Source organism: Mustela nigripes, chromosome 13 (assembly GCF_022355385.1).
Source record: "Mustela nigripes isolate SB6536 chromosome 13, MUSNIG.SB6536, whole genome shotgun sequence".
In the NCBI taxonomy this organism is placed as follows: domain Eukaryota; kingdom Metazoa; phylum Chordata; class Mammalia; order Carnivora; family Mustelidae; genus Mustela; species Mustela nigripes.
Genome location: NC_081569.1, coordinates 140,032,151 through 140,044,279, shown reverse-complemented (window position 1 = coordinate 140,044,279; position 12,129 = coordinate 140,032,151). Strand labels below are relative to the sequence as shown.

The 12,129-nt window shown below is 55.1% G+C and overlaps 1 protein-coding gene across 1 annotated transcript in view; it reads right to left on the bottom strand.

Annotated features, from left to right (window-relative positions):
• Positions 1–5,176: 5,176 nt before the first annotated feature.
• The window catches only part of LOC131998924 (cholesterol 24-hydroxylase), a 32,490-nt gene continuing 25,537 nt past the window's right edge, over positions 5,177–12,129 (bottom strand). The window contains exons 13-15 of the mRNA XM_059371352.1: positions 6,950–7,038; positions 6,135–6,201; positions 5,177–5,940 (exon numbers count right to left, since the gene is read on the bottom strand). Of these exons, the coding sequence (XP_059227335.1) occupies positions 5,773–5,940; positions 6,135–6,201; positions 6,950–7,038 (324 nt within the window). The 3' untranslated portion in view covers positions 5,177–5,772. The remainder of the gene's footprint in view (positions 5,941–6,134; positions 6,202–6,949; positions 7,039–12,129) is intronic.

Sequence of the window (12,129 nt, the reverse complement as noted above, 5' to 3'; positions counted from 1 at the left end):
GGGAACTCCTCCCTGCTGGAGATCCTGTCTTCCTGGGCCTTGGGCCCCCCACAAAAGAGAGGCAGGAAAGTTTTGAACACAGAGCCTCGCCTGGGCCCTCAGTGGCCATGACATGAGGAAGGACAGTGTAAGTCCACACTGGGGGCCTCCTGGGTGTGTGAGCTCGGGCAGGGCCCCTCACCTCCCAGACATCGGCCCGCGGCACTGTGAGGGCCTGGGCGCCGCGGGGCCTCAGGACCCTCCCGGGGTCTGCTCGCTGCCTTAGGTTCCAACAGACCCTCCTTACAGCGCAGGTCGCAGCCTGAGACACACAGGCATGGCCGCTGGGACCCACATGGAGGAGACAGACAGGCCGTGGCAGGGAGGCTGCAGAAACGCAGAGATGCGAGACACAAGTAGACACAGAGACACACGGGCGGTGTGGCTCTGGCAGCTGCTTTCCCGCCCGCGGGGGCCCCTGTCCAGCCCAGGTGCCTGAGGCTGATGGCCGCCCGGGGGGCCTTGGAGGAGCCCCACAGCCTCCATGCTCGCAGCCCGCAGAGAAGCTCAGAGAGGTGTCCAGTAGCAGGAGGCGTTCCTGGGGTAGGAGAGTGGGGGCCGCTCTCAGGTCCTCGCGGGCAACGTCCTCACCTCTGGGTGGGGGCCACGGAGCAGCCGTCGTTTGGGGAGTGTGCGGGGTGGGAGTAGCTCCGGGGACATGGGGCTGCTGGGGAGGCTCTGGCCTCCTCCTGGGGCTCTGGGGCTCACAGCAGGGGTGAGACCCCCCACAGGAAGAGTGAGGCCCCGCCTCCTAGGGGCGGGCTTACAGCGTAGCGGGCTCAGATCTCCGAGGCGTGAGCTGGAGGCATCATCCGCGTCTTCACCGTATCCCGGGCTCCTCCTCACCCGGGATCTCAGGGCCACCAAAGGGGCTCAGATAAGGGCTCTCCCCCTGGGCATGGGTTAGAGGAGGCCTCGCAGAGCTGCTGGCATCGTCCCACTCTGTCCCCAAAAGCAGAAACCAGCAGAGGAGCTGGGCCCAAAGAGTCGGAACAGGAAGGGGAGTCTAGTCCTTTGCCTTTGTCTGCACAGCGTTGACCCGGGGACCCGCCACACCCCACCCGGGAGGCCAGGCCCCCGCACGGAAGGCCCCAGTGTCCCCCTGGTTCCTGCCTGGCCTCACTGTCGTGTGGCCCAAGGACCACCCTCCAGGTCAGGCTTGGGAGCTCAGCACAGTATGGTAGGGGCTGCCAGTGGGTTGGGGGTCTGGGGCACCTCCGCAGGGACTGGCACACTTGCCCCTGGCTACCTAGTCAGGCGGTGACTCTACTCTGCCTGGCTGGCTCAGGGTCCGGCCCACCAGCAGGGACTACCTAAGGTGGGCAACACCAGGGGAGTGACCATGGCTTCCTCAAGCAAGGACAGGAAGTGCAGGGGAAGCCGTGTTCTGGGAGAAACAAATGTTCCTCAAGCTCCAGGCCAGGGAAGGGCCTTGACCCCACGTGTGCCCACCCCAGCCCTGATTCAGGGAAGTGGCCCTCGGGCAATAAGTCTCCCTTCCCTGCCAGAAATACCCCCAGTGTCTGCCCCTCCCCCAAGCTCGGGTTATATTTAGAGGTCCAGGCGGAGATGCCCAAGGCTGTCTGGAGCCCAGGATGACTTCTGGGCAGACATGTGGATTTAGGAGTCATCTGCCCCAGGGGGGTGAGAGCCTCCTTTGGGTCGTACATTCATCAGGAAGCCTGCTGAAGAGGCGGGATTCTTGCCCCAGAGGGAAGCAATGGTCCTTGCAGAGGGGAGGAAACGTAGGAAGAGGCACTGGCTTGAGCACCCTCTTGCTCCTGTCCTGAGGTCCCCTCCCGGTGGCCGTGCTCTCTCTCATTAATCATGCAGGAAACACACACCCATACTGTTCATGAGGCTGACCCCGGGTGGCCCTACCAAACTCTGGACCACTATAAAGGACACCAGGCCTGACTGACCAAGACAATCAGGAGGCGCCAAGCTCCATCCAGAACCTGCCTGGGGGGGTCAGCTAATTGTGGCCCTCTGTCCACTCACGTTGGCTACCTCTGAGGCCCAGCAGGGCCACTAGGTGACTCCAGAGCCAGCCTCTTGTCCTAGTCTGCGCAGCAGAGAGGAAGAAAACCTCCCACAGCTGCACCAGGCTTCTCAGCCCCAGCGCAAGCAGGCCAAGGCTCTCGGGTCCAACCACCAGCCTGACCTTGGCCACAGGTCACCCGGGAGGCCCCCTCATCACCAGCTTCCAGGACCCTCAAGCAGCAGGGCCCTGGTGGTGGCTTCAGTTCGGCCAAGAGCAAGTTAAGTGTTAGAGCAGCTCGGCCCCGAATGGCCCTTGCCCCGCCCCCCCAGCTCTCCCAGGCAGGAGGAAGCCGCCTGCTCCCCTGTCCCCCTCTCAGTGTGCTTCTCCTCCGCGGGGCTTTTCTTGCCCAAGCTCCCCGGGACCGGCCAGCCAGCGTCTCACCGCCAGACCCAGCCCATCGCCAGGAGAGGTGGCGGTCTCGGCACGCCCGCCTGCGTGGTTGTCCCTCTAGGGGCCCACCCGCTGCGCGTCTCGGCGGCCCCACCTGCGACAGGGGCATGGCGACGCCCGCCTGCCCACCCGCACCCGAGTGGCCTGCGAACCCCACAGACCACCCTCGCCTGGGCCCGCCGGAGTCTGCGCCCTGCCGGCTGGCCCCGCCCCCAGGAGGCTGGGCCTGCGATGCTGCGAGCCCCGCCCCTCCGGGCCTCCGGTCCCCGCGGGAAGGGGAGGCACCGCCCACTCGGCCTGCCGCGGCCGCGCCAACCCGAGAGCTGCGCCGGGGCGCCACCGTGTGGCTCTTCTGGGAACTGCACTGCCTGGCCTCCCAGGAAAGCCCTTCCTTCCCTAGAGGTCATTAGCGATAAAGATACTCACGCTCTAAATTCTCCCATCAGTCTTAGGATCTCCTATCAGCCGTCCTCCTTTACAGACGGGGAAACTGAGGCCCAAGTCGCATAAACATAAAAGGGACAGTGCAGGTCGGATCTGACCCCACGAAGCCTGGCTGCAAGGCCTTGGTTTTAATCTCTTCCATCTGGCCTGGGTCCCCAGGGTTGACACCATCTTTGTGCACACTGGAGTCTCCCCAGGCGGCCTAGGAAAGGCTTCGGGGTCCCACCCCAGCGGCTGATCCAGCTGGCCCAAGCCACTGGTCGACACAGCCAAGCCCGAGAACCACGTGCTCACTCAGAAAGTCCTTTTAACAGAGGAGAAAGTGGCTCCAGAAGGTCAGGATGGGTGCACTGACCCACAGACAGTGACAGCCGAGCAGCACGGGGCGGGACACAGGCTCTGCTCTTCCCACTCACCTCAGGCCTCCAGCCCCGGGAGGCAAGCCCAGGCCTTCAGCAACAGGGTTTGCTGAGATGGTGGAAGGCCAGAGTGCCAGGGGCTACAGGTTTGAGTCTTTACTCCGCTATGGCCTGGCTGTGTGCTGTGGCCTTAACTTTCTCATCTGTGAAATGGGTCATACTCAGGAGGACTTGAAGAAATAATGGTGTGAAGACTCAGGTTCAGCAATGGATAGATATCTGCTAAGTCAGAGCATGGTAAAGGCAATTTGAAGTTTCAGTGGGAGCCAACCCCTCCAGGCAATGCGAGGTCATGCCCCTGGAGTGCTGAGGCTTGGTAGCCTGTGGACCTCTTAGACATACACTGAAGGAAGTTCTGTCCTGTGGGGCCAAGCTGAGCCATGGCAGGACGTAGGGCATGGAGCAGGGGGTGCTGGTGGAGAACTGGGGGGTTGGTGTGGGGTGGCTGGCTTGGGGGCCTAGTGGGGTGTGCCTAGGGCTGGCTTGGGGGCCTAGTGGGGCGTGCCTAGGGTATGTGTGGGCCATAAAGTTTGTGGGATGGGGGCAGCCGTGGGGCTGTTGGAGGGCTGCAGGGGGGACTGGTGAACCTCAGAGACGGCTGTAGAGGATGGGGCCTAGGGGTCCCTGCACAACAGGTCCCTGGGAGCACAGCAAGGCTGAAGGCTCAGAACAGTGGCATTTGGGTGGCCGTGGGAAGGGGCGCTTTAGAGTTGAGGAGAGACAAGCAAAGGTTGGGTTTGGTCAAGCGCTGGAGGGTCTGGAGCCCCCCAGACAGGGAACTGGGTGGGAGTGTAGCTTGAGAAGTGCCTCGCCCAGTGCTCAGGGTGGCCGGAGGGCTGGGGGAGCGGGAGCACTCCGTGTGCAGGCCGTCTGCAGCTACAGAGGGTCCTCGAGGCCGGAGCCTCTGCCCAGAGGCCAGGCAGACTACTGGTACCAGTCTCATGACCCACCTGGGCTGGGGGCCTAGCTCTACTCTCGTACAATATACCCACCTGTACTGGCATGTCACTTCTTCCCCTGACCCTCGGTTTCCTCTTCTGCAGAATAGGAAGATCGCCTCAGTTCAAGACTGCACAAGCATTGAGTTACTGACGTAAAGCAAGGGCCAGCCCAGATCTATGCCCTCCCTGGTGCAGAGAGGGGCCCTTTCCAGGGCAGGTACCCCAGGCAGTGGGCTCAGGTGTTTGGTTTTCTCTGCAGGAAAACATGCTCCCATGTGCTGAAGGAGAAACTCAGGGGGTCCTTTTCCTTGGATGGGCCCAGAGGATGTGGCTGGTCTAGTATTTACTGCCCCTTGGCCACCTCTAGGCCCCGGGGAGAAAAGAACGGCGTCTTCACCCACGCACCTCCCCCACTGTGGGAGTCCCAGTCTCGCCTCCTCCAAGCTGGTCAGGAGGGAAGCGCTGTGCCAGAAGGTGCAGAGGAAGGGAGCAGGTGCCAGGCCAGGCACTCAGGTGCCCTGCTCCACCAAGCTGTCCCCAGGAGAGGTCCTGGGGGCTCTAGGCTGTGTGAGGCCCTCTGGGGTATCAGCGCCTTGTTGGGAGTCGCCTAGACCTCACAGGCCCCAGGGCCCTGGACCCTGTCAGTTCAAGCTCTCAAAACCCTGCCTGCAATCCCAACCTCACACCACACACAGAAACATGGTCTTGCCTCCAACAAAGAGAATATGTTTCTCCTAACACAGAAAGCCCCTGGGCAGTCTTCTCCCAAGATGTCTGGGATTAGCTGCGGGGTTAGCTTCCAGGCTGCATGAGCCCTCGGACTGGCCTCCACACCACTCTCATTTACCAGATGAGCAACTGAGGCCCGAGCGCTCTGGCTGGGTTTCACCATTCATTCATGCAGTCGACACATATTTATTGAGCATCGACTCTGGGTCAGGCCCGGGGGCAGGCTCAGAGACGAATCATACACAGACCTGGCAGCCCACGAGGCACTCACAACCTGGCAGGGCGGCCGGTCACATCAAAGGACACTCACAATACAGTGTGGTCAGTGTGGTGTTAGAGGTAGCACAGGTGACCAAGGGAGCACAGAGTAGGAGGGGCCCCTGGCCCGGCCGGGGGGTGGCAGGGAGGGCTTCCTAGAGGAGGTGACACCTGAAGAGGGTTTTAGGAAGTGAGCAAGAGTTAGGGTATGTGGCAGGGGGAGTGGCCTATGCAAAGAGGTTCGGGGTAGGAGACCGCACATCTGGGCAGCAGCTGGGAATTAGGCAGGGTCCAGTCCAGGAGGGGCGTGGAGTTAGCAGTGGGCAGGAAGCTCTGGGTGGGGGGGGGGTTGTGAAGCAGGTGGTGGTTAGCAGGGGACCCACTGGGAGCCAGCGTGGAGGGTGCCCCTGAGGAAGGGGGCAGGGGAGCAGGGTGGGTGGCCATGGGGCTGCAGAGGAGCGTGGGTGTGGCACCCTTGCCCGATGAGTCCCATCCACCCCAGGCCCACTCAGCAGGGTGGTGGGGGTGCGGGCTGCCAGCCCCGGGGCCGCAGAGTGCACAGCACGGGGTCCAGCGGCTTGAGCGTGGCCTGCTCCTGCAGCCCGTAGCGCTGCCCGGGCACCAGCCGGAACTCGAGCCTCTGCAGCAGCTTGGCCATGACCACCTTCACCTCCATCTGTGTGCGGAAGTGAGGACGGGCAGGAGGCCCGGGGCATGAGCGTGCAGCAGAGCCTGCAGCCGGCTGGCCCATCCCCCCGCCTCCCCCCACCCAAGGGTCCCAGAGCAGGGCTCGGAAATGCCTCCTGGCCCAGGATGAGACACCAGCCCTGAAACCAGCTTCCGGCAGAAACCCCAGCCCTGGACTCCTACCTGAGCAAACTGCTGCCCGATGCAGGAGCGCGGTCCCAGAGAGAAGGGGAAGTAGGTGAACCTCGGCCTGCAGGGAGAGAGCGGTCAGGAGGTGGCTGCCCAGCCGCAGACCCCCCACCCCAGCGGTGACAAACCCATCCCCCGCAGATGAATGGCTATGCACCACAGCTGGCTTGTGCACGCACTAAAAACATCAACAGCTGGCTCTGTCGGGCTCTGCATCAGCATTTTCTCATTCTAGCCATCTCAGGAGCCTTCCAGAAGAAGTCGTTATTATCCCCAGTTCACAGAAGGAGGAACTAAAGAGCTTGCAATCCGATGGCACTTCTATGTTCGACCAGTCACATATGCAGCTCTGGGCAGGGTCTGGGTCTGGACGCAGGTGGCCTGTCCCCGGACCCTGGCCACCACCCCCAGCCCCAACTGTACTTTCAGGCATTCACCCCCATAGCGAGCTGCAGAGGGAGCCAACAGGATTCCCATTTCTCAGATAGGACCATCAAGGCAGGGGGAGGGACAGTCCCCTGGCCCCAATCACAGTGTTTCCCAGTACAGGGGATGGGTTATGAGCATGGGTTTTGAAACCAGTCTGAGCTGGCCTCAAACCGCAGCTCTGCGGCTCCTGGCTGTGTGCCCTTGTTCAAGTTACCTAACCTCTCTGCGCTGTGATTTCCTCTCCATGAAAGGAGGCAGAGCAGGGAATCGTGACTCCCTCACAGTGATCTGAGAGGCTACATGGGCTCAGGGGTCACTGGCAGTTCAGACCCAAGGTCCCTGGGCCACTCTTCTCGCACATGCACAGCTTGAAGACTTACTTGGGTGCTTTGGGGCTGAAGCGATCAGGGTTGAAAGTCAGTGGGTCCTCAAAGTACGTGTCCATCCGCCCCATGACATAGGTGCTAAACTGAGGGGAGAGGATCCAGCTGTCTCTGGTTCCAAACATGAGCACCCTCACACCTCCCCGACCCACCGGGGCCACCTCGTGGAGGGACCAGGAGCACAGAAGACCCCCCTCCCTCTACTCCACCCACACATGTGGGCCAGTGTAGGACTCCACCAGCATCTGGAAAGTGGCTCAGATGACGGGAGGGGGCAGCCCAGGGTACCAACAAGGGCCAGCGGGCTACAGCATCATCCCATGCTTGGCCCTGTGCTGTGGTGGGACCACAACTAGCCCTGTTTTACAGATAAGAAAACTGAGGCTCAGAGAGAAAATTGCTGACTTGCCTGAAGTCACCTGGCCAAACTGAGATTCAAACTCAGGTCTGCTTCAAGAGCCTCTTTTTCAAGATCTCTGAGAGCCATTATTCAGCACAAGGTTTGCATCTGGGGCTCAGGGGGGGTGCTGGGGAGGGGAGTGAGGCAGAGAACCCGCAGGTCCCCACCACGCTTTCAGTTGTCTCCCTACTGGGGTTAATGTTCCATGCCCCTAACCTCCATGGGCCATATGTGTCCCCCATAACTTGGGCCCTGGGTCCCGACCTCTGCCTCATTACTCCTGCACAAAAGAGCGGCTTGAGCCCACTCTGTGCCCTGGTTCTCTGTGTTGAGCGTCCAAGGCAGGCAGGGTGAAGGGAGAGGCTGGAATGAAGCTCTGAAAAGTGAGGGGGAGCATGAGGTGGAGAGGGGGTCTGAGATCAGCGAAGAGCACCTACTGTGTGCTAGGGATTTGTGCCAGACATGTGACACATGTCACTCTTTGACTCTTCTCAGTAAATTATGACTCAGGCATCATCATCCCCATCTTACAAGGAGGGCACTGAGGCCCAGAGATGACTCAGCCTGCCAGAGAGGGTCTGGGATTGGAGCCGGGGTCTGCCACTCAAGGCCCTCACATCTGTACCCCTGCCCAGCCAGACGTAAGGGGATTCTAAACCACCTCCTGGGTCACAGGCAGGTGGTACTGGTGCAGGGTTGTGCAGAAAAAAAGGAGGGGGCGGATAAACAGAATAAAGAACACATATCGGGAAGCTCTCATACATGCTGGAGAGGGCATAGCAGAGTCCTGGGAAGTCTGGGTGAGGGGGAAGGGGAGAGGGGGCTGCCTAATGGATAGAACCGGAGGCATGTTGCTTTCCTTTATAAATAAAATCAGATCATGTGCTGGGCTGAACTGTGTCCCCCCAAAAATCTTATGTTAAAGTCTTAACCTCAGAATGTGATAGATAGTCTCCTTAAAGAGATACTCACGTTATAATGAGGTCATTAGGGAAGACCCTACTCCTGTCTGGCTCATGCCCTTAGAGGACAGACACACATAGAAGAGGTCTTGGGAGGACCCTGTGGGAAAGTAGCATCTGCGAGCCAAGGAGAGAGGATTCAGGAGAAACCAATCCTACCTCGAACTTGAACCCCCAGCCTCCAGAACTGTGAGAAAGGACATTTCCACTGCTAAGTACCCATCTGTGGTGCTTTGTTCCGGCAGCCCCAGGAGACAGAACCAGATCCCTACCTCACAGCATACACAAAATCAATTCCAGGTAGATAGGAACTTAACTTGCAAAAGAAAAATGTGAAATTGTTAGAAGACATTCTAAGCGACAATGCTGACCTCAGGATGGGGGCTCGGGGCGGGGGGGGGGGCGGTTCCCTAAGACAAAACAAGAGAAGGCACCACTATAAAATGAAGAACTTCAAATCATTTAAAACGCTTTAGCAAAGAGAAGCCACAAAGCTAAAGACGAAATTTGGAACATACATACCCGACAAAGGATTAACTTAAGAATTTTTAAAGAGAGCTCTGCACAGGGATGAGACAACCCAGAAGAAGAAAAGGAGCACAGGGCTGCAAGCCTCACAGTAAGGAACCAGGAAAGTGCAAATCAAGACCTCAGGGAAGTACCTTCCTTGCACTTATTCCATTGGGAAAAAAAAAAAAAAGGCAGCTGGACCATACTAGGTGCTGGGGAGGATAAGGAACCACATCTATGGGCATCTGGGTTGGCCCAGGTGCTCTGGAAAACACTTTGGCACTAGTTTACCAAGCTGACCATTTAGATATCCCACATCCCAGCCCTCCCATCCCTGTCTGCCCCACCCACTGGTCATGCTGGCAAGAATGGTCACCAGCAGTGCTCAGGAGAGCAGGATGCCCCCTGACCCAGAATCGAGAATGGGGTGCTGGTCTACACACAGCAGAATATGATACAGCAGGGAACTGAGGGCCTGCAGTCACAAAGCAATCCTGGGAGATACAGAAAGTCAACCACTTTCTGAAAGGTAGGACGTGCAGAGAAGTGAATCCAAAGTGAGGGGAAGATAGACCACAGGGGGAGGGGCTGGCTCCCGGGATGCAGTGGGCAACGGAGCACAAAATCAGAACTTTTAGAAGTCTGCTCCACTGAGGGACATCACTCCAGTGGCTAGGCGAGGGTGAGCCCTTGCAGGGAGTGTGGTCTCAAGTCCTCCGGGGTCACAGAAGGATCAGGGCTGTTTGAGTATGGCAGAACTCCCAGGTAGCGGAGCAGGGAAGCCAGCTACAGGGACAAAGCTGAGGAATGAGCTCTCAGCTCGTGGTTGCCTTAAACCATGATCCATGGCATAGTCAGGCCACTGTTCTTTGAGCAGGGACCCCACAAGTGGCACATCTGGGAGACTCACCTTCCTCCTCTGGAGGCAGGAATCTGCTGGGTTTGGAGACTCCAAACGGGGCTGTGTGCCAGAGACTGAAATGTTTGGTCTCAGGCCAGGTGAGCCCAGAGCACGGCTGGAGACCAGGGAGATGGGAGTGATTGACCCCTTTCCTCTGAGGGCGCACTGAGGTGTGGTGGCCCCAGCTCTTGGCTCCTCCAGCTGGAGAATGGGAGGCCTCAATCTTCATTGCTGTCCTCCAGAGCTCTATGGAAAGCTTTCAGGGAACAAAAGCTCCCAAGAGCGAACCCAAGAAGATCACTTTGCCTGGCCCCTGGCAAGGGCAGTGCGATTCTGCCTCGGGCAAAGACATTTGAGAATCACTGCAACTCAGAAGATTAGCAAGAATATCCAGCCAAGACCAAGGTCATCGATCAGCGAGAACTGTGAAACTCCACAGCTCAGGGAAAGCAGCACATAGAATTCATGGCATTTCCCCCCATGATCCTTTAATCTTTCAAAGTTAAATTAAAATTTTTTAATTTTATTTTTTTCTTATTCTGATTTTTTTAACTTTTCCTCTTTTAACATTTTTTAACTAGTTTATCTTAACACTACCTTTCTAAAAAATATATTTTATGCCTTCATTATTATAGTCATATTTTATCCTTTATTGTATTTAACCTTATTTTTTTTATACATATAGGGTTATTTTTTCCTAAAAAATTTTGGGATAAGATTTCTTCTAAAAGATCAAAATATACTCTAAATCTAGCACATGGCTTTATTCGAGTCTCCAGCCTGTGTACATTCTCTTCCCCTTTTTTAATCTTCTTTCTTTTTCCAACCAACTTATCTTATCAATTCTTTTTTTAGAATTTTTTTAAAATTTTCATCTTTACAGTCATATTCCATCCCTTCATTGTGTTTACCCTTATTTTTGTACATATATAACTTTTTCTTTCTTTAAAATTTTGGGAGGTAGTTTCTTCTAAGAGATCAAAATACGCCCAAAATCAAGTGGGTGGCTCTGTTTTATTCACCAGTTTAATATGTGTGTGTGTGTGTGTGTGTGTGTGTGTGTATAAATTTCTTTTTATCCCCTTTCTTCTCCCCCCAGTTTAGGGTCTCCTCTGATTTGGTTAGTGTACATTTTCTGGGGTCTTTGCCACCCTTTCAGTATTTTATTCTCTCATTCATATATTTTTATCTGGATAAAATGACAAGGCAGAAAATTCACCACCAAAAAAAAAAAAAAAAAAAAAAAAAAAAAAAAGAAGAAGAACAAGAAGCAGTACCAAAGGTTAGGGATCTAATCAATACAGACATTGGTAATATGTCAAATCTAGAGTTCAGAATGATGATTCTCAAGGTGCTAGCTGGGCTCGAAAAAGGCATGGGGGATATTAGAGAAACCCTGTCTGGAGAAATAAAATCTCTTTCTGGGAGTAAAAGAACTAAAATCTAACCAAGCTGAAATCAAAAAAGGAATTAATGAGGCGCAATAAAAAATGGAGGCTCTTACTGCTAGGATAAATGATGCAGAAGAATTAGTGATATAGAAGACCAAATGATGGTGAATAAAGAAGCTGAGCAAAAGAGAGACAACCAACTACTGGGCCAGAAGAGGATAATTCTAGAGATAAGTGATACCATAAGATGAAACAAAGTTAGAATAATTGGGATTCCAGAAGAAGAAGAAAGAGAGAGAGGGGTAGAAAGTATATTGGAGCAAATTATAATAGAGAATTTCCCTAATATGACAAAGGGAACAAGCATCAAAATCCAGGAGGCATAGAGACCCCCCTCAAAATCAATAAGAATAGGTCCACACCCCATCATCTAATAGTAAAACTTACTAGTCTTAGTGACAAAGAGAAAATTCTGAAAGCAGCTCGGGACAATATGTCTGTAACATGCAATGGTAGAAATATTAGATTGGCAGCACACTTATCCAAAGAGACCTGGCAGGCTTCAAGGACTGACACGATATATTCAGAGCACTAAATGAGAAAAATATGCAGCCAAGAATACTATATACAGCTAGGCTATCATTGAAAATAAAAGAGATAAAAAGCTCCCAGGACAAAGAAAAAATAAAGAATTTGGAAACACCAAACCAGCCCTACAGGAATTATTGAAAAGGTCCTCTAAGCAAAGAAAGAGCCTTAAAGAAGAAGACAAGAAAGGAACAAAGACAATATACAGTAATGGTCACCTTACAGGCAATACAATGGCACTGAATTCATATCTTTCAATAGTTACCCTGAATGTTAATGGGTTAAATGCCCCAATCAAAAGTCATAGGGTATCAGAATGGATTTAAAAAAAAACCATCAATATGCTATCTACAAAAAACTCATTTTAGATCCAAAGACATCTCCAGATTTAAAGTGAGGGGGTGGGAAACAATTTACCATGCTAA